The sequence below is a fragment of the Xyrauchen texanus genome, chromosome 23, assembly GCF_025860055.1.
Source record: "Xyrauchen texanus isolate HMW12.3.18 chromosome 23, RBS_HiC_50CHRs, whole genome shotgun sequence".
Lineage (NCBI taxonomy): Eukaryota > Metazoa > Chordata > Actinopteri > Cypriniformes > Catostomidae > Xyrauchen > Xyrauchen texanus.
In genome coordinates this window covers 34,918,603-34,946,101 of record NC_068298.1, presented here as the reverse complement: position 1 = coordinate 34,946,101, position 27,499 = coordinate 34,918,603, and the positions used below count along the sequence as shown (strand labels likewise).

Genomic DNA, 27,499 nt, shown 5'->3' with positions numbered 1-27,499 from the left:
TAAATGTATTTTTAGACCATTTTAAATGGAAAACAAGTCAAAAATACTTCTTTACTGAATTAAACTTAATAAAAAGTATTTTTTCCCCTCTAATTCAGTGAATGTCATTTAGAGTTATTTTAAAAAGATGATTATGTCCTCTTTATTGTTAGTAAACATGTTTAATACAAACGTTTAAGCCGGGCACAAGCTGAATAATCGGTTAAGAGCTAATGATTAATCTTTGCAATAATCGTCTGAATAGTCAAATAATCATTCTAATAATCCTTCGATTAGTCAATTATCAAAATAATCATTAGTTGCAGCCCTACTTGTGACCAAACGTGGCAAGTTTGAATTTGTGGAAATTAGGGCAGTCAAAAGGGCTGAGGAACTAAATGTGAATATTTCACTTAAATATAATTTCAATGGCATTATTTCAGTTAGAGGAAAAAGCTACAGGACATCAGTGATGACCAGATTTTAAATCGTCATTGTTTCCTAAAGCCACATGAGTGTGCAACAAATACATCTAAACCAAATACCACTGTGTTATATTGTATTATTGCAATGGACATACTGTACCTAAAAACAACGTATTCCATTTTAAACTTAAGTGCATAAAACTATAAAATCTAAAGATTTTTAGCCAGTTCTTTTACTCTTATCTTAAGTAAAAAAGTAAAACAAGAAAAGAATCGTCAATAGACTGTTAAAATAGCAGCGGTACCACAATAACAGTTGTATGAATGGTAGTAATATTCCCTGGTAGTAGTGGTATTCGGTTGAACTTAGTTTTGAAGGGGCATTTGCAACTCAGACTGCCTCACCATGGTAATGGCATGCATCGGCATCCAGTTCTGTACAGAAACAGAATGTGGGGATCTCGAGACGCACTTTTCCATATTGAACTCCTTTCAACTTGACACATCGATTAAGAGCTGTTCAGAACGATCGTGTCCTTGTGCTAAAAAAGATAGATGCAGCACAAGGCATATAACAGGATGCAGGGGTTTTGAGATGCAGAGAAACAATTATAAAAGAGCAAGACACAATGACCAAAGACCTCCACTAAGTCATCGTTAGTGCTTGGCACACATATAAAATTTGAATGTGCATTTTTATTTAAAATTCAATGAATATTCAAATTTCGAATATTAATTTGACAACCTTACAAATGAGTTTTTAGAGGTTTGGTGGGAGGGAAAACGTTTCAACAAATAACTTGAATTTTGGTCTGATCTTATATGGCTTCAGAATATTTGGAATATAGCGCACAAGTCGTATGGACTACTTTTATTGTGGTTTTTTTTGTCCATTGTGTAGCTTGTTGGATGACTGATTTATCCATTTTTGGGTGAACTTTTCCTTTAATAGTGCCTAACCTCACCACAAACCTCATTGCGATACTGCATTATTCAACACAATCTCACGCCACAAAATAATTTTACCTCACCACAATAGATTTAATGGAATTGCTGTGGAAATTAGTGATGTGGACTTTAAATACAGTAAATTTCCTTCCTCATGTCGAGGCAATAAAATGCTGCCATTAAGAGAATCAGAACGTGGCCATTTTAACTATAAACCTTATAAACAACATATCCTGTGCTTAAGGGCAAACTAAACCCATTTCCCTAGATGTGTTACCAAATCTTTGCCCCTACATTGTACCATGTATTTTTCTCTCTCAGATGGTTCATAGCCCTCTCTGCCATGTAATGGTCTTGTTTAAAATAGCTTTGAGTTCATCAGCAGGGAGGATGCAGCTCAAAGCGGCCCAGTGGGGGTAAACCCCGCCACTCTCACCCCTGCAACACAATTTACACCCCCATGCTCTCACATCAGGGATAATGACATGCACTACCCCGCACGGGCCTGATGGTATTATTCAAGAAAGAAAGAGACAGAGTGACAGACAGACAGACGGCTTCAGTTGACGTTGCCAACACAAACGGCCCCAGGCTACACTTTAAGACTTTAATCATAAAGAGAAATATCTCTCCCGCCAAAAGGGGCCCATTTATAATTGAGAGGGAAACAGTGAGGCACTAATGTTGTTGCCCAGCGTCAGTGCAAGATGAGGACAAACAGCAAGGGGCTGGTTGCATTAAACATTGAACTGCTGGCATACTCAGAGGTTTTTTGAGGGAAGTAGCCAAAAACACATGAGGAGAAATCTACTCGTCTACTAAAGAATGAGGTTGAAATCAGGCTCCTTCATAGTAGGAACAATTCTGCTGAAAAGACCAACTGAGACCAGGATGAATTCTTGTGCTGGTCCAGTCTAGTTTGTGCTGGTCAGTACTTGTTGAGCTGGTGAACCAGCATAGCCATGAGGTTCACAAGCAAAATTTTGTGGGGAGGTGAGTTAACCGGCATGGTCATTCTGTTGATGCTGGTCTTGTTGCTTAAGCTAGTTTAAGAAGCCTTCTTGGAATACCAGCACACCGGCATCCAAAACACAATATGCTGGTGACCAGCAATGCTGTGTTTTCACCAGGGAATAATTGCAATCACGAGAACACAATAGCTCTGTTTCAAAACCTAGTCTATTGCCTACATAGACAGCTTTCAAGGTAGAAATGGAACCTCATAATGACTGATTTGAAATATTCTACATAGGTGGCAACTTCAGGCGCCACACAAGTAGTGCTCCAAACATCAGACACAATTCAGCTGATTCCAATAGCGCAACAGTGCCCGCCCACTTTTTCAGCGGACTTGGTTCCCGATGTATTTTTCTCATATAAGAGTTCTAAGCCATGAACCAAACCAACCAGCACTTAAGTGAATCACAACATTACAAACTTTGATTTGAAACAAAAAATATTTGAAAATCGGACAAAAATACAAAGGTAGAAGACCTTTGTGTACTAAACGTCTTTCACGAGATGTAGAGTGGGGACTTGACTGAGTTATTCATGGTAGTGTAATTCTTCACCATAAATTCTGTATTTAATTTTAATTTCTTTTTTAAAAATGCATTTTTTAGTTTTGGAACAGAGCTAAGTTCTCTCTTTATATTTTACAATCCTAATGTATTCCCTTTTAGTTTCTTGGTAATGAGGAAAACACAATAAATGTTAATGAGGCACTGTGCTTACGCGCCTCTCTCTCTCTCTCTCTCTCTCTCTCTCTCTCTCTCTCACTGTCTGTCTCTTTTCTTGTGTTCTCTCTGGCATCCCACGTCTTTCGTTCCCCACATCTGTAGTTAAATTATGTATCCGTTAATGACGTGTGAAATTCAAACCAGTTTCCCCGTCTCAGAATTTCAGCCCCCTACATGCAAACTCGCTCTTGCAGGACTTTTCGCAGTTACACACACACACACATACACAACCAACAAACCATTCCCCCGAGGCCTGCACCATCTCTCTCTCCCATTTCCACGGGGCATTTTTCCCAAAAATAAGGTTAATTGGCTTTTTTTGTCTCCCTCTGTCTACAGTGGCATATGACTGTATGTATCAGAGAATCACTGACTGCTCAAATCACGCCCATGTTTGGTGAAATTGGTCCAGACCTGCTTCATTCAGCAGCAGGCCAAAGGCAACCCTTTATTCCACTGCCATTGAAAACGCCAGACATCGACTTAAAGCAAGTTGATTGAGTCATCAGTCGATACAATCCAGGCATGTTAACAAAACAGCAGGCACAGTCTACTGTATGTTGTTGTGTATGCTGTCCTGGCTGAAAAGTATTGATTAGTTGATCGATATGATTTGATTTTGATCGGGACGAATGAAAGGTATAGAAGAAACAAGAGGTGTCTGTGTTTGCTCTCTGATATTCATTTAACAACAATAGAGCTATGTGGTTATTATGAGTGTATGTGGCAGTTTTCACAGCAGAACCCAGTTAGAACATTCCACACAGAGATTGGCCAGTGGATAGATCTGTAGTCTAAATAACAAGGCAACAGTGTATGGAGAGTGATTATGGGGAATTTTCTGGACACAGATCCATGGAAATTTAATTTTGAAGGCAGATCTGGGCACACACGAGCAGTCTCTCGTTTGCCGGGGAAACTCATTTTGCTTTTTGAAGAGTGTAGCAGCAATTTAAAGGAACAGCTCACCCAAAAATTAAAAATTCGTTATCAGTTTGTTCCAAATCTGTGAGATTTTCTTACCTCTGTGGTTCAAAATAAGATTGAATTGGCAGAATGTTCACAGTGCTCTATTCCAATGGGGACGAACATTGTCATACTAAAAAAATTACAAAAAGCACAATTAAAAATGTGTGCTAAATTCCAAATGTTCTGAAGCGGTACGATAGCTTTCAGTGAGGAGCTTTCTGAGAGCTGTGGCGGAGGGTAAGGCTGTCAGTGAATAGCGACTTAAATTTCGGTCTGTTCTTTGCACAAAGTTAAAGTATAGCTTCAAAAGACAATTCTGGACTTATTTTATGGTATTCTTATGCTACTTTATTGTCATTTTTGGAACTCAAACATGTCCGTCCCCTTTGGAAAAGAGCAATGTGAACATTCTACCTAACATCTCCTTGTGTGTTTCATGGAAGAAAGAAAGTCACACAGGTTTGGAATGACATGAGGGTGAGTAAATGACAAATCTTTAATCCAGACCCTCTAATCCAGCATAAACAATCTTGACTGTTGAACACTTGTTTGTTTGCTGTGAGTGTTCACCAAACCAATATTGCATGCTGTATAGATGCTAAACGTATATGACCAGAGAACAGAGAGGTTAAGGCAGTAATCATCTTTTTCGGGCTGATCCTTAGAGTTGCTGAGCTCTGCAAAAGGGGCTCTAATCTCAGAGACGCCGCTGAACATGCAACAATGTATTACAAAACTATCAGGTCCTGTGATGATTGCAGATTCCATGTAGATATCCACACAGGCTTTGCACAGAATCATTTGTGCTTAACTTCAGAACAAGCATTGATTTTGTATTTTGAAAATGACTGGATGTTCTTTAGGCTGCGAGTGGTTTAGCAGACTCCAACTGACCTACTTTTGCCTAAACCAGATGCTCTTTTATGTAGCAGACAGCTGTGCCATTCTAAAACCTCAGTGAGATTATTATATGTTGGGGTTGACTGTAGAAGCTATACCACAAAACCCATTCAACTTGCAGTTTTCCTTACCAATGCATGTTGACCAAATTGTCCTTTATTCACTGCATAGCCGTCAGTGGCATTTAGTGCTTCATTATGATGATCTTGATTGAATCTCATTCTTATTTTGTCTGTGCAATGGTGAAGAAAATCAACTTGTACATCAATAAGGTAAATTAGACTATTTTAAAGTGTGTTCTGTTTAATATGTATCGCCTTACAAATCATGCACTATAGTGAAAGTATTTAGATGTCACAAGATCGTATTTTGTGAGAAACAGTGTTTATGAACTGATAATCTGCAGTTTTACTTATGATTTGTGTTAAAGGCAATAAAAGTCTTTGTTGTTGTAGCACCTCTTGTGTTCATTTCACCAGGAAACTGCCATGATACATACAACGAGCCATGTAAAAATCATTTTGCAAAATGTAGGAATAGAAACCAGTATCCTTGAGACCAGGTTGTGTTTACTGCACATTTTGGTAATCGTGGTGATCCAGGTATTCTACGCCAACAGACAATCCAAATACTGTAGATACATACTGCATACTGTGGAAGTAGTACAAGTAGCATGGTAGCATGCTATTCCGAACATTACATTTTTGGTATTTCCTATGATGCCTTGGTGTTGGGGAAGCCATGACCATACATGTCGAAGAGCTGCTGGGATTAGACAGGTTGGCACGGTAACCCACTTTATGGTGGGTGAGTAATGAGAGCGGCTGCAAATTACTGCGCAAGACAGATCACATTTCTCCCAGCAGCACTCTGCTATATGAGACCTTGAACTTTGACCCTGCTGCTGCAGACATGGCTGCCCGCAGGATTTATTGACTGCACTCTGTAACGCAGTGCCCATTTTATTTGTCAAGGGCAGCAATGCATAAAGACATTCAAAATAGCCGACTAACCCACAGGACATTTGACCTGAAATGTGATTCCCTCTGATACAATGAATGCTCTGCACGGGTGACTATCACAACCCGGAAATTCTCGGATGAAATTTAAGAACATGTCCAGGTCATACTTCACCCAAAAATGAAAAGAAAGAAATAAGAAATTATATTTTTCTTAATGAAAATGAAGCTATGAATTTTCAGGTCTTTAAAGGCTTCATAGCATAATTTTCATTACACCCCCCTCCAAGCCCCCAAATAATTCTCTAATCATTTACTCACCCTCATGCCATCCCAGATGTGTATGACTTACTTTCTTCAGAAGAACACAAAGCATCTCAAGAAAATGCAGGTCCATACAATGCAAATGAATGGTGACCAGATCATTCACATGTGAATTAAACAGACACCACATGTGACTTTCAGATGTAAAAAAGTATATACATTTTCATCTGTTTCTCACCCACACCTATTGTATTGCTTCTGAAGACATGCATTTAACCACTGGAGTCTTATAGATTACTTCTATATTTCTTTATGCAATTTTTGGAGCTACAAAGTTCTGGTCACCATTCACTTGCATTGTATGGACCTACAGAGCTGAAATATTTCTCTAAAAATCTTTGTTTGTGTTCTGCTGACAAAGAAAGTCATACACATCTAGAATGGCATGAGGGTGAGTAAATTATAAAAGATTTTTAATTTTTGGATGAACTAACCCTTTAACAATTGAGATAATATTACTGTACATTATTTTCTTCACATTACAGTAATGACAATTATTATTATTTTGCATTGTGGTTTGAGAATTAACAGAGAAAATCTGCCATAGAAAAATTGTCATAAAGACTGCAAAAAATCGTAATGGTTCTAAAATAAGCCTGATTTTCTTTATGCAAAATATAATTTATTAACAGTTTTCTCTTGATTTTGACCCAGTTCTGGGGAGTCACTGAAGCAATTTAAAATAGTCTTGTCCTGGAAATTTCCTTGTCAAACAGTAGCGTGCAAGGGGACCCTGGTCAAAAGGGACTTACATTTATTTTCTAAAATCAAAGAATCAGATATCAAAGTCATTCATGCTTAAGTCCAAGATGAGGAATAACGTGTCTGTGATTGAGCAAACTCATTAAAACATTGTCATCAGTTTTCTTCAGTCTCTGACTGCAGCGTGCTAATGTGTTTATAATGAGAGAAAATAATGTGTTAATGCAAAGCACTGTGCTTATTGACAGGCGCACCTCAACGATTAATGAAATATTGTTGTATACAACAGCTGCTTTGTAAAGTTGTATCATTATCGTTGCTCTGTTCCAAAACCTAGCGAGCTGCCTCCAGACACAAGTTTAAGGCATCAGAGGTCACAAGTCTTTCCCAAAAGGTAGAAATAATTAGGCTTCCTCCTAAAACACCTCATTTTGGATCCATTCTACGACAACATCGCAAAGCAGCTACCTAGATAGGCAGGGGGGGTTCAGACCATTATGGCACCCTAGGCGAGATCCCTATTGCTGCCCCCGTTGGGTGGGGGTGCGTTGGGGCAGCATCCTCTTTGGCACCCCCCAGGAGACCGCCTAGTTTGCCTATGCCTAGAAACGGCCCTTTATGTAGGCAGCAGACAGTAAGTATAATGTGACATTGTCCAACCCTTTCCTTGAAGCTTTTTTGAGTCTTTTGATCATTATTGAGAAACAAAGAACAGCAAGATTAAAGCTTAAATAGTACATTTTACTGTGTGGCTGTGACAGTCATTCTCTAAACTCAAATCACCCTCCCTCAAGAAGCTGTATGAGCAGGGGGATCTGTGCACTTTTTGTCTCTTTCTCTCTTTCTGTGCACAAACAGATAAGAAATACAGCATCCAGATCAATGGGCTCAAACCTCAGGTTGAATATCTGTGCTTTATTTAAGCAAGGGAGAGCATACCAGATCTACACGCTGACTACTGAATATTGGACAATGCATCAGTCATTCAATAACGTGCCTGTGATACAACAGACCCCCCGTGTCCTAATCATCATTCAGAGTCCTCCATCATGCTCATTTATAGGAGGTCCAGACCCATTTGACGCCCCACCCACCCAACCACACCACTGAGCTCTGTTTACATACAGTTACAGTAACAATAAGCAGAAGACTGCTCTTTAAATACAGAATGAATTTATATAATTGTATACAAATTAGTTATATAGTTATATGGGTTTTTTAGTTGTAAAAACTGATATATTTTCTGTATCTATATCTATATATGAATATATGTAGATATATAGCTACAGTATATCTAGTAGATGTTTAGAGTTGAGGCTGAAACTCTGAGGCTGCATTGTTGAAAATGGGATTTTTTTCTTATGTAAAACTGGAAATAAAATTCTAATAATATACATACATTGTGGCAGCTGACAAGTAAAGCATTTTGACAATACGAAAAGTGGCTTTAAAAGTTCAATCTTGTTTGTTTTATTTTTATATTATTGAACATAACCCTATTATTGGAACATAACTAATTCTGTCTGCACACTTTTTAATTATTTGTCTCTGTACTCATGCGTCAGATGGATGCTTTTAGAGCATCTCGCTTTGGTCACATCTCATTAGATTGTAGTCATGTTTAGTCATTCAGCATCTCTAGTCTTTAGGATGCTGTGTCAAGTTAAACGTAGTTTGAAGAGAATCCTGCATTCTGTTGAGGTCCAGATGTTTTATCTGAGCGAAATGTTTATAATGTGTGCATTTCATCATTTAGCACCTGTGTTTAAAAACAGATGCTATGAGAGTTCTCTCTCTCTTTTCCTCCCAGCGTGCCATTGACTGGCATCGGATACTGTAAACCACGCATTCCCGCATTAACATCCACAGCAAAGTCTTTCAGTCAAATGTAACGCAACAGTAATGGAAAGGGTCTCCATGGCAACCACTTCCTCCCATTTTTTGTTCAGCAAGCAATAAATCCATTGAGGGTGTGTGTGTGTGTGTGTGTGTGTGTGTGTGTGTGTGTGTGTGTGTGTGTGTGTGTGTGTGTGTGTGTGTGTGTTTATAAAAAAAAAAATTGTAAGCGTGCCTTCCTACTTGTTACATCTCTACAACAGTATTTCATAGGCAAACGCCACTAAAGACGCAACCTCAGCAAAAATATGCATTTAAATTATTGTTGTATACTGAATAATTTCTGATCAGCCTTTTTGAGCTGATCAGCCTACAAAGCCTCAGCTTGTGAAACAGATGCATCTTTTTGAGGAAGATAAAAGGAGATTTCTTAAAGGTAGGAGATCCTCCCATTTTAGCAGTAACTCTGTAATATTGGGTAGAATACATCCAGTCAAAAAATCTGTGTTGTTTTGACCACTATTGCTCATTGTATATGGAGATGGAGAATGGTTTTGTAAGCTTCCTTCCTCTGAATGTGCTTTTCTAAGTACACAGTGTTTGTAAGAACATCTGAATCAATCTTTCTTGAATCTGATTCATTAGGTGTCTTGTGCCTCCCGTATGTATATTGTGTGGCACTTTGTGTCCTTGACGGTGAATCTGGATTTAGTGTTGAAAGTGAATGATGTTGTGTATTTCTGTGTCAGATGATAATGAATGGAAGGAAAATCATTTGTGTCGGAGGAGTTGAGTGATCAGCTCTCCGAAAGGGACGGAGAGGAATAATTTCAAGCTGAATATGATGCAGGAATGGCATCTTTTGCTCTCTTTATCTGTATAAGTATTCCAGGCTACTGTAAAGAGGTTTATTACATAAAAACATTTCATCTTCCTTTGGAGGATTATTTAATATATTAGTTTATGCAAAAACTGCTGTACGTTTCATAAGTCTCTTTTAACCTATTTTTTGCACAATGTGGGCCAGTAAAACAGCATGTCATTCTTCCTTCCTTTAGCTGGTCTCAACAGCTTAAATGTATTCATGCTGATGCTGATTTTACAACAGATTTAAAGCATGCTAACAAATGCAGATTTAGATGGAGAACATAGCTGTTTCCCCACAAATCACATGTTGTTTTGATAATGCATTTTACTAATGCTAATTACTACAGCTAAAAGAGTTTTAACTTACTTTTAATTCTCCTTTTTTAGTTTGTTTTTTATATAGCTTCTTATGTTGCATAACAAAATAGCCATGTAACAATACTGTACTGAATGGTGTAGATATTACAGTAGATTTGAGAATAACTGAGACAACCTGCATTATTTAAATGCAATATTACTGTGCCTTGATATAAAATGTTCTGTTGTGCTTTCCACTTGATCACTGGTTGTTCTCTGAATTTAGATGCCCATCACACCTTATCAGTTGAACTAATAATAAACAATGCAGTGCACTTTTATTGTATATATGAACTTATTACATGGATCTCTGGAATATTTGATTCTGATTGGTCAGTTGCAGTATTCCTTGGTCCAATAATTTTGTATAATGACTGCAAATTAAAAGTTCCAGGCAACCAATTTCCTACAGTAAATAAATTAGCTGTGCTGTTTTCATGTCTCTCTTATCCAGTGTCAGGTGCAACTGATTGCAAAGTTACTTTAATCGAATTATTTTTAAGTCATCATATTACAGTTACTGACTTTCTTTTACATTTAAGTTCACTACTGGATACACACATTATTTCTAAATTGTATTCTATTATGTAGAATATATTTAATCAAGAACTATGTTAATATATATGCCTGTTTGCGTTTCTTTGACAGTGATAAGAGTCATCAGTAAGTAATTATAAATGAGAAATGTGCAGTGCTGAGTGTGTGACTTGTGTACAACATTGAACAAGGAGGAAATAGTGGCATAATTCTGAATTCGTCAAGCAGAAAGTGTTTTAGAAAATACAGGGATTTAAGTCATTATTAACGTGATTATTAAATTCTAGTGGATTACTTTTAAAAGTAAATTACCCAACACTGCAGTAAAATATATCAGTAAAATAACTTAAAATTAAAATTAATATAATGAATTAACTAGAGGTGCAGCCGATATATTATTGGTCGATAAGTGGGAAAATAATATTATTATGATTATGTGCAATTTTTTTTTATTAACATTAGGATTACTGTAAATACTTGTATGTATGGATACAATACAATCTGTGCAAGTTTAATTAATTAATTTATCGATCAAAAAGTAGTGGCTCGTGACCACCGATATACATGGGGCAGATCTTGCTTTAAGCGCTAAAAATTATAGATTATTATGAATAATATAACAGAACTGTTTACATGACATTTAAATTTTTCCACAGTACTAATATAATATAATATAATAACAATCATTTTCAAGTAAAAAATAGATTTGCAGTAGAAATTTTTCAATTCACATACACCTATGCGACTGTAGAACGAAAAAGTAAATATGGGAAACATAATATTTGATTCAGTTTACACAGAGCCAAAGCTTTTTGACATCAAATGTTTCATCACACAATAAAAACAGGATAATGTCTTTGTCACCCTTGTCTTTTGATTTTCAAACTATTTTTATGTCTGGCTTGTCAGGACCAATTTGTTTGATGGCAAATGTGTCTAAATTTGCTTTAGAAACAACACACTATTACACACACGTTCATAGATAGCACTCGGCATGTTTGCAATTTGTCAAACTTCTGGCATGCATTAATACTAAAGTTACCTTTGGTTTGCCTCCATGTTTATACGCAGATTATTTTCTTCCCCAATGTGTCTCAACGAGGGCTCAATGCAGTACCATATTTGACCATAGCTTTCCAAGTAGGTATAGCTGCGCCAACTCCAAAAGGGGGGTCAATTCCACTCATGGTGAAGGTTAGGGAAAGGGTGAGGAAAGGGGCTCCTTAATTATTTTAATGGCGTTTTGGAGCAACGCATGCAGCTATACCCTTCTCCAGATTTCCATTGGAAAAAGGAGTGGCACTGTGGAGTTCAGGAGGGCAGCATACATGCAACATGCTTGTATATCTATATCAAACAAAGTGTAACGGAGGTTGAAAATAGAATAAAAATCTATACTTGACCTGATTTTAAATACAAATGTCAGCATTTTTAACACATTTACAGGATAACAAATTACATTATTGGCAGTTTATAGTATGGATTTATGTTTTCAAGTGGATGAATATTTTGTGGGGCTTTGCTCTACCTGCCAATATGCTGAAATGAGCTGCACCTGCAATCAAACCAGAATAACATCTGTAATACAGTCATAACTTCAGGTATAAGTAAGCATCTTTTAATCAATTAGCCAGCAGCTCCATTGTAATGGGCAACCGCAAAAATGATTATGTATCATTATTGGCCAAAAGGCACTGTAAATTATCAGTTATTGATATCAGACCAGAAATTATGGATGTGACGATCGATCAGCCACAGATCTAGGCAGGCTGATAAAAAGGTACTTTTAAAAGAAACATTGGTGATCGGTATCTGCCAATCACAATGTTAAAATATCGGTGACTGATTCAGCCTCAAATTTCTTGAGCAGAGCACCACTACCAGAAGTTCCATGTCGGTACCTCTCTTAAAATAATAATCTATATTTCATGTCCATTTAATGATTTATTTGTTAAATAGCCATGTAGTAAGTGATGATGTGCTTTCAGCTGGTCATAATAGCTAAATAAACACTGAAAGGGTGATCAAAACAATGATAAGTAATATATAATGACAGAATGACTTCATGTATTAAGCATTGTAAACATAGACTATCTCGTATTTTGTTGCAGCTGACATCATCTCTACTGTGGAGTTCAACTCTACAGGAGAGCTCTTGGCTACGGGAGACAAAGGAGGAAGAGTGGTGGTTTTCCAAAGGGAACAAGAGGTAAGATCATGAAATCGGTCAAATTTACACTGATTCACGTAGACGGTATATAGACAGCAGGCCAAATATTTACTGTTATTACTGTATAAGCGGAAATAAATACAAAATAAAATAAACCACAGAGCCTCACCCTGTAACAGAACTTCCTGTAGCTTTAACAAGGTTTCAAAGTGCACACAATCAGAACACAGGTGAGGCCTTTAAAGAAACACAGGCATCTAATAAACCACAGGTTTCATCTTATGTCCACATGCTCAGACATGAAGACTTTTTGAGTTATTTAGCCACTAAAACCAAATTCAGTTAGGTTTCGTTGTCTGTGAAAAAGGCACCACACTGTTAGCTAATCCAGCCACATAGGGACCTGCTTATGTACAGTACCCTAAATTACACACACACACACACACACACACACACACACACACACACACACACACACACACACACACACACACACACGAACAACACCCACTAGAAAGGGCCTCGTTCTCTTCACCCTTCTGTATACTTAATTTAACTGCATGAGCGGTTTCACAATTATTGATTTGAATGGTTCCCAATGTCAACACTTCCTTATTTTCATGCTGCCATTGATTGTGAATCCTTTATGCTGCCTTTATGTCCTTTTGGAGCTTAAAAATATTTGTAACCCATTGACTTGTATTGTATGGATATATTCACATCATGTCTCCATTAAAATATCTTCTATATTTTTAGCACAAATTATTCTGAGCCCAATCCTGAATTTGGCAAAAACTTGACCAATAAAATCTTGTTTGGTAAACTAGTAAAACTGAATAAGTCTGATGATGGCTCCAGCACACCAGTGGCCCATGATGGGCACCAGAATCCAATAACACAACATGTTCAAATATCCAGCAATGCTGGTCTTTTCAACAGGGTGGGTAACCTAGACAGTTGCATTTGGTTCAATTTGACAAATGACTCTTCTCGCCCACAGAGCAAGAACCAACCTCAAAGACGTGGGGAGTACAATGTTTACAGCACGTTTCAGAGTCATGAGCCGGAGTTTGACTACCTGAAGAGTTTGGAGATTGAGGAGAAAATCAACAAGATTCGCTGGCTGCCTCAGCAGAATGCTGCCTACTTCCTACTCTCAACCAATGGTGAGTGCACACATAAGCTTTCAATTAAAAATAAAAAAATATATTAACCATAGGCACTTTATGTATGTATGATGAGTAACAGTTCCTGTAGCATTTCCACTTGAGCATGGTTTGGTATGATTACAAACTCCTTCTGAATTTTTTAATGAATTAAACTTGATTTATTTTTTTTAATTGATGGCTTGTTGACTAATTGAAGCCAATACCATTGCTTAACAATCTAAGTGTTCAGATTAGATCTGTCTAGAAAGGTGTACATGTTATTGCTGAAAATAATGTTCGTTATAGAGAAAATGAATGGTATTTTTACTTCAGGGGTCCTACTATTGTGCTGTATTGTTTTTCCCTCAGAAGATTATCAGACTATTATCCAGTCTTTGCAGTTAAATACAGTAACCTGATCCAGTCACCAAATTATAGCTAAACAAACTGTTTCACCAGAGTTTTGTTGATTAGTAATGATTTGTGTCATTAGGGAAGTACAAACAAGGATCTCAATAACACAAAATCTGCTGTCATCTCAATGATGTAGGAACATCAAATTCTGCTTTTTACCCTAATGACATCATGCATCTCTGCATGTTCAGATGGTATAGATGTGGTTAAAATTTTCTGTTGGTGCTGGATCTATGCCAGTGCTGTACCAGATTGTGTGCCACTGATTTCAAAATTTCCCACTGCCCACCTTAATATTTCTATTATGTCTCACTATCTCTGAATGTTGTATTGAATCTGCTCTCTGTGTATTGGTTTATTCTTAGATAAAACTGTGAAATTGTGGAAGATCAGTGAGAGAGATAAGAGACCGCAGGGATATAACCTGAAGGATGAAGATGGAAGGATCCGAGACCCAGCCACTATCACCACATTACGGGTCAGCTTCCTTTTCTTATCATGACCTTTAAATACACAATGTGGTTGTAGACAATGAAAACAAGCAAATTGTTTAATATGCATACTGTTAGGGCAGGGCGATGTGGCTACATGATTATATTGGGAATATTCAATATACACCTACGCCTAGTTAATGTACTGGTTAAAAATAGTAGCTTGCATCTCTCCCAGGCTTTCTCACTTGCACCTACATAAGGAAATGACATGCTTTGCCACAGCTATGAAATTTCTACATAAGACATCTAAAAATATCTAAATTTGGTCATTAGACATCCTAAAATATCTAAATCTGGTAAATAGTATTCTTATAAGATCTAAATATAAATTATCCAGTGGTTTAGCTTTAGAATAATGTATCACATAATCTTTAGTTAGCTCAGCTTAGGTCCACACTGTACAATTCTTCGATTTAGCTATTTCGGCTGTGGCTCAGTTGGTAGAGCGCGTTGGCCACTAATTGCGGAGTTGGTGGTTCAAATCCCAGCCCAAACGACTCCACATGCCGAAGTGTCCTTGGGCAAGATACTGAACCCCAAGTTGCTCCCAATGGCAGGCTAGCGCCTTACATAGCAGCTCTACCACCATTGGTGTGTGAATGGGTGAATGAGTCACAGTGTAAAGCGCTTTGGATACCGTTAAAGTTAAAAAGGTGCTACATAAGTGCAGACCATTTATCTGCATCATCAAAATGTCACCCTTTGTTCATATTTTGGATGTCACTCTGATGCTATATTCAACTAATTTTAGAGGATCTCAATACTTTACCCAAGGCTACATTTAAAAATAAAATTTAGGCCTACTCATTGCTTTTATATTTATTGCTTTTGTGCTCATTGTTTTGTTTGCTGTGGGTAACAATGGGACTTTTCAGAATGCCGATGTTGCTCAAAAACTGAGAAAAGCACCATAAAAATTATCTTAAAAAGAATCCATGCTATTTGTGCACTGTATCCTGGATCTTCCGATGCCGTGCAGTAGCTTTGTTTGAGGAAAATATCAAAATGTAAGTCTTTATGGAGCCATCAGCAAATTCACACATTCAAAATTGCCTCCTCAACAAGCGTTACAACAGGTTTGACGTCAGTGATGTAAAATGCCAATGGGTACAGTATGTTCCAAAACTTAGTGAGCTGCGTTGCTGTCTACTGACCAGTTTTGTGTAAGTAACTCTAAAAAAGAAATGAATTACTAACTACTAATTACTAACTACTATCTTCTACAGTGTAATTCCATTACTGTACTAATTACTCTGTCTGAAAAGTAATTGCATTACTTAATACTAATTACTTTCTAAAACCCTTATCACCCTCGACCAGATGAAAAATACAAGGATAGATCTGAAACTGTTCTTTTAATTCTTTCAAATGAATCATATAAAATCAAATAAATTATTCATGAACTGGCCAAAGAATCTAAGCATTAAATTAGAAAACATATATTTCAACATTAGACATTAAATTTCAATTTTAAATTCACTGTTGTTTTATAAAGAATTGTTCTATACACAATTACATCAGAAGTAACTGTAATTAAATTACGGCAGCATTGTAACAGAAATGGAGCCTCATAAGAGAGCATTTTTGCAGCAACTCAACACGTCGTTCAAATAGAGCTTCACGGAAGATTGGACTCGCAGCTGATTTCAATATAGTTGACACGAGAGGAATAACGCGATACTCAAATGAGAATATATACACATACCATACATAAATTTTGGGTAAAATAGTCTGTTTTTCATCAATACTTTTCAGTACTGAATGGATTATATTTATATTATATAAAGTTTATATTTAGTAACTTAGGGGACAAATACTTTTTCATGCAAGCCCAGTTGGTATTGGAGAATGTTTTCGCTTAATAACATTATAATAACATTATCATTTAAAAACTGTATTTTTTACATTCCCCTAAATTTGTCTCAGTTGGCAAAATTGTGGAAAAAGTAGAACATTATGTACCCATATTTAAAGAACGCCACATCCTAGCACTTCTATCATTTTGCAAATCATAGCGTGGTTCATTCTTTCAAAATTGCTGTTGGTTCAATGGTTACGTTTCATCCTCCAATGAATTGTGTCTGTTTGACATCACAATTATTAGAAATCTAGAAGTTCCTGCTTTCGGCCCACATTCTCACTTGGAAATCTCATTTGCTGTGTTCAGTGCCGACGCTGACGAACGATGCGCTGTCAGCAACCAAAAAGTATTCATTCATAATCAAACAGCAAGGACAAAGACAGACGATAATGTGCAGTGAAGGGGGCACTATCATTCCTCCTCCTGCTCTCTCGCTCTCCACTCATCCCTCCAAATTGAATACAGTTACAAAGAGGGCGCGACTCCGAGTACCCATTAATGTTTGGTGCGGGGTCTGTTTTCTGCTTCACGGACTAATGGATTAAAGCACTCCGCTCCTCCACCATTGTCTGTCCGGGTGGAAGATTAGCCTGACACCAGGGTGATGGCAGGCAGCGGGCGGCAGTCCATTTTGGACTGTGAAATTTATGTGTGATGGAGATTCGGACGCGGATTTGTCACAGACTTCGGGTAGAGGAGTGCGTATTGAGGGAGGAGGGGAAAACACACATGTCATGCGATGGGCAGATAAGAAAAACTATTTAATACCTTGTTTTCCTGGGTCTCTTCGTCTATCCTCGATTTCTGCATGATCCATTTGCTCTTTAAACCACTATGAGACCTCTGAAGTGGGCACCAAAAGTAATTTTTTTCCACATCAGACAGCAGTGACCACCTCTGATAACATATTTATTTTATATATTATATAAAGAGAATAATAGTCTCACAAAGCCAGACTTTTTGACTATCGGCATTGATTCTGTTCCACTTGGTAGCCTATTCTGGTCAAGAACTGCCAACTTGAGGCTTGGCTATACTTTGGTTTTAGCATGCTTGCTTGTTGAGCTCTAAAACTTGCAAAGTATTCTTGACCACAAATCAATATGGCCATGTTCGACGCATACGCACTACAATTGCTTTGTGATACTATTTCATTTCCAGAACATCTAGCTGAAAAGATCTTGTTGCCTTTCTGTACAGCTCATCATAAACAGCGCTGTGAGAAGCGCAGGCTGGGTTGCGTATTCGGCATTGATTATTTGTTCAAAACCTCTTTGAAAACCCATAATGTGTCCATGATTAAACTAATTTAAAATCGTATTAAATGCCACCAACTTTCTAAACAGCATTGAAAAGGAATAAAGGAGATATCTGTACCATGAACAGACAGAAATCGCAAGGCTTTCAATCCACACATCACAGATATTAAAAAATATTTACTTAATTTTACCTTTGGCTTCTATGATCTAATTGCAAATACCACAGTTAAACCAATGGATACAACTTTCCTTCTGTGTAAAACCTTTTTCTAATGCTCTTAGATTGTAGAAAAATACTTTGTTTGTCTTCAGATGACTGTATTTTTAATCAGCAAGATCTTGATGAAAAGAAACCCCACTATTACACTGTGTGGTAACAAAATGCGATGCTGCGAGACTGGATTAAAAGGTATCTTTTCCGTTAAACAGAGTTTTTGTCCTAACCCACCTCGACAGGGCATTCTATTTTTGGAATGGTTTCTATTTTCTGCGACGTTGCACTGGGCAGCCCAGTCAAAAAGTGGTTTAAAATCCTTCTCATAACAGTAGGATATATATGCCGGTGACAATTGCTGGTTCAAAACAACATTATTTTTGCCGAGGATGTCACAGACACGGAATGTTGTGTTTGAGGACTTGTTCTCTTCAACCGGAGCACAGTCATAGACACACACCGGCTCAGTTTGAATTTTTCTCCGCTTCCCAGTCACATGGGGATCACAGGAAAAACAACATAGTACTGTGTGAGTGCGTGAACATAAAAAATGGTAATAGGCTGGATTTTGATGCGATTCATAAAGTAAATTTGCCCTGTTTATGTGTGTGATCATGTACTTATCCCATTAAGGTTTGCTATAGAAAGTTTATGTCCATAGACATACACCACCCACCCGGAACCAACTCAGGGGCTGGAGCGACCATCTGTAGGACTTGGTGGCACCGGTGCTACCACTCTCAAATGTTAGTCTGGAGGCCCTGTTATGGGGGCTTTGGAGGTGCACAACTAAACCGAACCATCCTGATACATATTCCTCTCTAAAAGCTCACCGCAGTCATACTCCACCACAGAATGGTTTCAGCTTGGCTGTGATAATTGGCTAAAATGCAGCTGAAACATACCGATAGTGGTTTGAAAGGCTAATGGGTGATTTCAGAGCTTTGTTAAATGGAACGCTGATGTCTCTCACACAAGGCAGAGGTGCTTCTATGATGTAATGAGTGACTCTTTTGGATTTGCACACTGCGTCTAAACATCAGCATCAGTTCAGAGTCAAATGGCACAGCATCTGCATACTGCAATTAGAACCTGCAGGTGGGGTGCGGTGCTGTTCTGAACTGCCAGTCCACAGCAGGACATGAGGTACAGTGGCCTTTTTATAATGTGTCCCATAAGATGGCCCAGCTCACAATGCCAAGCCTATATTGAGCATCATCATAATGGTCATTAGCTCCAATTAGATGTGAGCTGTGCCAAACAAAAAACTGTTAGCCATGCATTTTTTATTTATTATAGCCTATCAATTATTAAAGACTCCATGAAATGGAATGAGGAGTCAAGTTTTCCTGTGTTGACATTTTTCCTGTTGAAACAGGAAGTTTTGGGGGTAGAATTTCAAAGGACTCTCTATTGATTATGTAGTTTATTTTTTATTTAGCCAATAGCTTTTAGTTTATGTTACAACTCACCAAAACTACACTTCACAGCTTTGTACCATGGACATGAATGGATAAAATCTGATGACTTTCTTTGCAACCAGTTTATGGTTGGGAACGAAAATAAAATTGTAGTGTTAGCACAATCTAAGGCACACAGAAGAACCATTATTTTCTACTTGTTATTGGTAGTCGGAGACAGGTTGTATTTATCATTTAAGGGGAGGGGGCATGTTAGAGTACATTTTATTGGACAACATTTTGTATTTTTATATGCAAAAAGAGTATATTGAATGCAAGTTGAGTCATCAGTATTTTTGGTCTGATATCCCAGAAGAGAAAATCTTAAAATTTTTAATCTGTTAATTTTGTTCACTTTTGGGAGTACACCACCATATAGATTAGAGGTGTGAATCTTCACTGGCTCACGATTCGATTACGAATCAAAGGGTAACAATTTGATTACAAAAGAATTCAACTTGTCCGCTAATTTGTCTATCATTACAAACTTTTTTCCCTTTCAGCTTTAAATTTAACAGCTGTTTTCAAAAATAACATTACATAAAAATACAATTAAGGTAATTTATATATTAAACCGATTTAAACAATTTTTTTCAAACATTTCACCATCCAATCAGTGTGGGGGGGCATCCGAAGTTTCTGGGGCTACAAGGAAAATATAGAGGGGCAAACCCCCCCTTAGACCCTGCCATGGTTTGTGGTTTATTATGTACAGTATGTCCCAGTTCTTGCTGATAAAATGATAAGCTGGTCCTTAATGGAGAGGATATGAACATCAGTATTTGTATAAATGAGGACTGTGTCATGTGGAGACTGTTGAAACAGATGCAACAGCCTATTCTGACACTTATCTTTTTCTTCGTCTTTCAGGTGCCAGTACTGCGGCCTATGGATCTCATGGTTGAGGCCACACCTCGGAGAGTGTTTTCCAATGCACACACGTACCACATCAACTCTATCTCTGTCAACAGCGACTACGAGACCTTCATGTCCACAGACGACCTGAGGATCAACCTGTGGAACCTAGAGATCACCAACAGAAGCTTCAGTATCCTTTGACCCCAAAAAATGTCACAGAAACTCAGACATTCTTGTTTTGGGAAGGACAGTTTGAGAGTCAATAAAGAGTCCATTCCAATGGCTTAAAGGCCCTGTGAAATGGTTTGCCAACCATTGCGTTGACATTCAGTATATCATATTGAAAGCAGAGATTGGGGTAGAACATAAAGGAGGGCTTGAACTTTTTCTAAACAGCTAATAACCTTTAGTTAAAGATACTTTGCCAAACCTTGATTTGTTTCTTGCGATTGCTGGTGGAGGGTGATATTAGGGTAAGGGACACTTCAAAAGAATTTCGAAAGACTACATTTTAAATGCATATTTCTGCTAAACGTTTATGCCAACATCTAGATGTACCATAGTACTTCCTCCTACATTCTGTTAGGAGAACTGTACCTTAGCATATAGAAGGCCTCAAAGCTATCAGACTTAAACTGAAAGCCACAAAACTCATATGTTGATTTCTTGTTGTCTTTAAAATTGTAAAACTCTTAAGTGCTACATTTTTTTTAAGCTGTTTTGCTCCTAAATAGTTATTTTTTCCCATTTTTCATTATTGATTCTTATTAATGATCTATTGCTTGTTGAGGAGCTTTCCTGAGCTGTTTTCCTCAGACATTGTAGATATAAAGCCAGTAAACATGGAGGAACTGACGGAGGTGATAACAGCGGCAGAGTTTCACCCTCACCAGTGCAACACCTTCGTTTACAGTAGCAGTAAAGGCTCCATACGTCTGTGTGACATGAGGTCCTCAGCACTCTGTGACAACCATTCAAAATGTGAGACCTATAGATACAGACATCACCTGTAAATCAACTCGAAAACTCACATGCGCATTAGCTTTAATGCAGGGAAATGTACGTTTTTTAGCGAGGTAAAGAAGCACAATTTATGATACCAGTTTTGTCCGATTTTACTGCTGATTTAAAATACGTTCTTTGATCATAAATCTTGGCCAAACGTTATTGAGATTTCAGTGTTCCCAAATTCAAGTAGATAGGAGATGCACTGGCATGACTGGAAATAGCCTTCCGAGAGTGTTCCAAATATGGCCAACAGTGGGCTGACTTGCTAGAAAGACTTAGTGTAAACATAATTGAGACAATTGTTGACATACAGAAAATATCAAATTAATTTGGATAGAGTTCATATGGATTACACCTTGTCTACAACAGACATGAGCGAAGTGTCACATCAAAAGCATATCTTTCTCTACACTGGAAGGGTTCTTTGTAGCATGTCGTGCAGAGCTGACAGGAAACAGATACCCTTTTCAAGTCAAGTCAAGTCAAATCAAGTGGTTTTTATTGTCGTTTCAACCATATACAGTTAGTACAGTACACAGCAAAACGAGACAACGTTCCTCCAGGACCATGGTGCTACATAAAAACAACAAAGGACCAACACAGGACCACATGAGACAACACAACGAAATAAAATACCTATATAAAGTACCTATATATACCTATATAAAGTGCACGTGCAAACATGTGCAAATTACGGGACAGTACAACAAATTACTGACAATGAACAAGACAATAAACACAGTGAAGCGCCGACCAGTACTCAGTAGTGCAAAAAGATGACAGTTTCTAAAAACGTACACATAACATACTATGAGATAGTGTTCTATGCACATAGCAGTTATTGAGGTAGCAGACAGGTATAAAGTGACAGTAATTAAAGTGCAACTCAGGACACGTTTGTGTGTGTGTGTGTGTGTGTGTGTGTGTGTCAAACCAGTCTCTGAGTATTGAGGAGTCTGATGGCTTGGGGGAAGAAGCTGTTACACAGTCTGGCCGTGAGGGCCCGAATGCTTCGGTACCTCTTGCCAGACGGCAGGAGGGTAAAGAGTTTGTGTGAGGGGTGTGTGGGGTCGTCCACAATGCTGGTTGCTTTGCGGATACAGTATTTTTTGTAAATGTCTTTGATGGAGGGAAGAGAGACTCCAATGATCTTCTCAGCTGTCCTCACTATGCTCTGCAGGGCTTTGCGGTCCGAAACGGTGCAAGTCCCAAACCAGGCAGTGATGCAGCTGCTCAGGATGCTCTCAATAGTCCCTCTATAGAATGTAGTGAGGATGGGGGGTGAGAGATGTGCTTTCCTCAGCCTTCGAAGAAAGTAGAGATGCTGCTGGGCTTTCTTGGTGATAGAGCTGGTGTTGAGGGACCAGGTGAGGTTCTCCGCCAGGTGAAAACCAAGGAATTTGGTGCTCTTGACGATCTCCACAGAGGAGCCGTCGATGTTCAGCGGAGTGTGTTCACCTTGTGCTCTCCTAAAGTCAACAACCATCTCTTTTGTTTTGTCGACATTTAGGGACAGGTTGTTGGCTCTACACCAGTTCGTCAGCCGCTGCACCTCCTCTCTGTATGCTGGCTCGTCGTTCTTGCTGATGAGACCCACCACGGTCGTGTCATCAGCGAACTTGACGATGTGGTTCAAGCTGTGCATTGCTGCACAGTCGTGAGTCAGCAGAGTGAACAGCAGTGGACTGAGCACACAGCCCTGGGGGGCCCCAGTGCTCAGTGTGGTGGTGGTGGAGATGCTGTTCCCGATCCGGACTGACTGAGGTCTCCCAGTCAGGAAGTCCAGGATCCAGTTGCAGAGGGAGGTGTCCAGGCCCAGCAGGTTCAGCTTTCCAATCAGGTGCTGGGGAATGATTGTGTTGAATGCTGAGCTGAAATCTATGAACATCATTTGAACGTATGAGTCCTTTTTATCTAGGTGGGTGAGGGCCAGATGGAGGGTTGTGGCAATGGCATCGTCCGTTGAACGGTTTGGACGATACGCAAACTGCAGTGGGTCTAGTGAGGGGGGCAGCTGGGTCTTAATCTGCCTCATGACGAGCCTCTCGAAGCACTTCATGATGATGGGTGTAAGTGCGACGGGACGGTAGTCGTTGAGGCAGGACACTGAAGACTTCTTTGGCATGGGGATGATGGTGGTGGCCTTGAAGCACGTTGGAACGACGGCGCTGCTCAGAGAGATGTTGAAGATGTCGGTAAGAACATCTGCTAGCTGGTCTGCACATCCTTTGAGCACTCTGCCAGGAATGTTGTCTGGTCCAGCAGCCTTCCGTGGGTTGACTCTACGTAGAGTTTTCCTCACATCTGCCGTGGTAAGACAGAGCACCTGGTCATTGGGAGGAGGGGTGGTCTTCCTCGCCACCACGTCGTTCAGCACTTCAAACCGAGCGTAGAAGTCGTTCAGTGCATCTGGAAGGGAGGCATCTTTGTCACAGGCAACTGATGTTGTCCTGTAGTTGGTGATGGCCTGGATGCCCTGCCACATGTGCCGCGTGTCACCGCTGTCCTGGAAGTGAATGTGGATTCTCTGGGCGTGTGCGCGCTTTGCCTCTCTGATTGCCCGTGACAGTTTGGCCCTAGCTGTTCTTAGGGCTGCCTTATCGCCTGCTCTGAAGGCGGAGTCTCGGGACCTCAGCAGCGTGCGCACCTCTGCAGTCATCCACGGCTTCTGGTTGGAGCGTGTGGTGATGGTCTTGGAGAAAGTGACATCATCAATGCACTTGCTGATGTAGCTGGTCACTGATGCTGTGTATTCCTCCAAGTTGGTCGAGTCGCCATATGTTGCAGCGTCCCTGAACATGTGCCAGTCAGTACACTCAAAACAGTCCTGAAGAGCAGAGATGGCTCCTGCTGGCCAGGTTTTCACCTGCTTCTGAAGCGGTTTTGTGCGTCTGACGAGCGGTCTGTATGCTGGAATTAACATAACAGAGATGTGGTCTGAGTAGCCGAGGTGGGGGCGGGGCTCCGCCCGGTACGCGCCTGGGATGTTTGTGTAAACAAGATCAAGCACATTCGCCCCTCTCGTTGCAAAGTCCACATACTGATGGAATTTAGGGAGCACTGTCTTGAGATTCGCATGGTTGATAGTCCGTCGGGGTGAGCGTTCTGCAGTTCGCTCATAGCCCCATACAGTTCACAGAGCGCTTCCTTAGCGTTAGCGCTGGGGGGAATGTAAACTCCGGTTATGTAAACAGTGGTGAATTCCCGTGGTAGATAAAAAGGTCTGCATCTAACAGTCACAAGCTCAAACAGCGATGAACAGTAACTAGAGACTAGCATAGTTCTTGCACCATTCCGTGTTGATGTAAACACACAAGCCACCACCGCGAGTCTTACCGCTTACCTTTTCTAATGCTGATGCACTACAGAGCTACTCTAGCCACTTTATTATCCTGTCTGTCTGAAATAAAATTATTTTACTTACCATCATAAATATCATACATATTGTTTTCCATATTGTTTTTTTTTTTTGTTACCTATATAAATGACTCCTGACTGTTGCATTAAAGCCAGCTCGTGATGTTTCTGGTCTCTAGTCTATTCATTTAAATACTTTTTGTTTTTAACCACATGTATAGACAGTTTTAGCAACAATAAACTCTCAATAATTATCCTATAATAAGTAAATGTTTATAGTGGATTTCCATTGAAAATAAAGTATGATACTGGTTATTCACCTATTTAACCTTTTTAAAAGTCTACTCAAGCTCATCTGATTGGTCATGCTCTCTGCACATTTTCACTTCGACTCTTTCAGTATAGAGAGCATCAAGCCATTGTGTTGCATCATGTCAATGGACATGTCCAGTGTAGACAGGGTGTTAATGTGCATAGTTAAAAGGGATAGTTCACCCAAAAAATATAATTCTCTCTTCATTTGCTCACCCTTTCTAGAAGTGTATGACTTTTTTTCTTCTGCAGAACACAAAAATATATTTTATAAGATTTTCTCAGCTCTGTAGGTCCATACAATACAAGTGAATGATGACCAGAAATTTGAACAGAGACTATTTAGTAGACGGACCACTTTTATTCATATGAATGGGATAAAGTGGAACGCCCAACCAAAAAGCTCTAGTGCCCAACGTTCAATGGATATAAAAAGGAAGTCCTGCCTTACAGGAAAAAGTAACAATCACCTTTTAGACATCACCTGTCAATCAACCTGAGAATGTGCATGCGCTTTAGCTATACAAGCTATTTTTAGCATAATATGAGGGAATTCTTAGCATAATATGAGGGAAAGAAGCTCAATTTATGATTATGGTTTTGTCAAATTGTATTGCTGATTTGAAATATGTACTTTATCGTAATCTTGACCAACCGTTGCTGAGACTTTGGTCATTCGCCATTCAAGTAGATAGGCGCTGCACTGACATGACTGGAAATAACCTCCCAAAAGTGTTCAACAGTAGGTCCAAAAGAGTCATAAAGGCAGTATGTAAGTAATCTATAAGACTCCAGTGGTTTAATCCATGTCTTCTGATGCGATATGGAGAACAGATCAATATTTAAGTAATTTTTTCCTGAAAATCTACACTTTCACTTTCACATTCAGCCACCTACTGGTTGGGGCTTGTCAAAAGTGGAGATTGATAGTTAAACATAAATTAAATATTGATCTGTTTCTCACCCACACCTATCATATCAATTCAGAAGTTCAGAAGAGATGGATTTAACAACTGGAGTGGTATGGATTACTTTTATGCTACCTTTAGGTTCTTGTTGGACCTTCTGAGTTCTTGTCACCATTCACTTGCAGTGTCACTGGCAACAGAGCTGAGATATTCTTATAACAATCTTTGTTTGTGTTCTGCAGAACAAAAAAAAAAGTCAAACACATCTGGGATGGCATGAGGGTGAGTAAATGATGAGAGAATTTTCCTTTTTAGGTGAACTATCCCTTTAATTCGGTCATGGACATATTTGTATATTTTGTATTGTAGAGTTTGTATTGAATCGCTGACTTTGATGATTTTAATGTTTTGAGCTCTCCTCTGAAACTCTAAAACATGTTAGATTATTAGGGTATTATTCTCAGGAGAAACATCAGCGTTAAAGTCTCCACTTGTCTCCATTGCTCTCTAGGAGAAATAATTAAGATATTAGATCTTTGACATTTTTCCCTGTAGGTCCTTGCAGCTTTATTGTGATAACCAGCTGAAATTGCAGCTCAAATGTTTAATATAGCAGTGCCTGGAGAATCATTAAACTAATAAACTAATACTAAACTTGTATTTTGAGTGGCCCTTGCCAATGCAAAACTCATTGTCACAATGAGGGTTTTGCTATGCGGTTGCCAAGGCATTATGAGGGGCTCGTAGTGTGTTACTATGTAGTTGCTGGGGTGTTCTGGGTGGATGCTAAGACATTGCTTGGTGACTGCCAGTGTGTTATTGGTTCCACTCGCCCAAGTAAAACGAGCCCACCCCCTCTCCATGATATTTATTCTAGTCCCTAAATATGACTGAGGTTCAATAAAAGTCTTGTATTTTTAGCCTGTTTTCTCATCTGTCAGACAAAAAAATCTAATTGCTTAGAAAGGTAATAGCACAGCTATTCTTAAGAAGCCACATGATTTTAGGTGTCATACTTGTCTTTTGTGAAACAGTGAAGGATAAGTTATGTGCTGAATTGTAAGCAATGGCTTGTTTAAGTCCCTAACCCTAAGTATAAGCAACTGTAATAGTGATGCTTACATTAGCTTCACTGAGGTGTTTAACATAGTGTGGAATGACACATGAGTACCAACCTCTATTGTAACATGACAAATGCAAGGGGCAAGTACAGCTCCCTTTCCAGAAACTCAGTTGTCATCCCTAGAGAGCACAGCCAAGTATGTGTGCCATGACAGGGATTAGCCTCTCTTTCACCTAGGGCGAGGGTGGTGGTGAGGATTATGCAAATGTTTTATATGATTGTGTCTCCTTTGGCTTAACTGGCTAATTTCATTTGGGGATTGGACACAATGCAGGCAGATGAACCTATGCTGCCGGTATACAGTGGTATTCCCTTTGGCTACACCTGGCTGAATTGATAACCACAAATTGACACATTTACATTTCTAAAGT

The 27,499-nt window shown here is 38.9% G+C and overlaps 1 protein-coding gene across 2 annotated transcripts in view; it reads left to right on the top strand.

Annotated features, from left to right (window-relative positions):
* The window catches only part of LOC127617255 (serine/threonine-protein phosphatase 2A 55 kDa regulatory subunit B beta isoform-like), an 88,322-nt gene that overhangs the window by 55,239 nt on the left and 5,584 nt on the right, over positions 1-27,499 (top strand). For both annotated transcript variants that reach the window (XM_052089197.1, XM_052089199.1), the window contains exons 2-6: positions 12,654-12,751; positions 13,713-13,878; positions 14,640-14,752; positions 20,433-20,610; positions 21,237-21,401. In XM_052089197.1, coding sequence (XP_051945157.1) covers positions 12,654-12,751; positions 13,713-13,878; positions 14,640-14,752; positions 20,433-20,610; positions 21,237-21,401 — 720 coding nt within the window. The remainder of the gene's footprint in view (positions 1-12,653; positions 12,752-13,712; positions 13,879-14,639; positions 14,753-20,432; positions 20,611-21,236; positions 21,402-27,499) is intronic.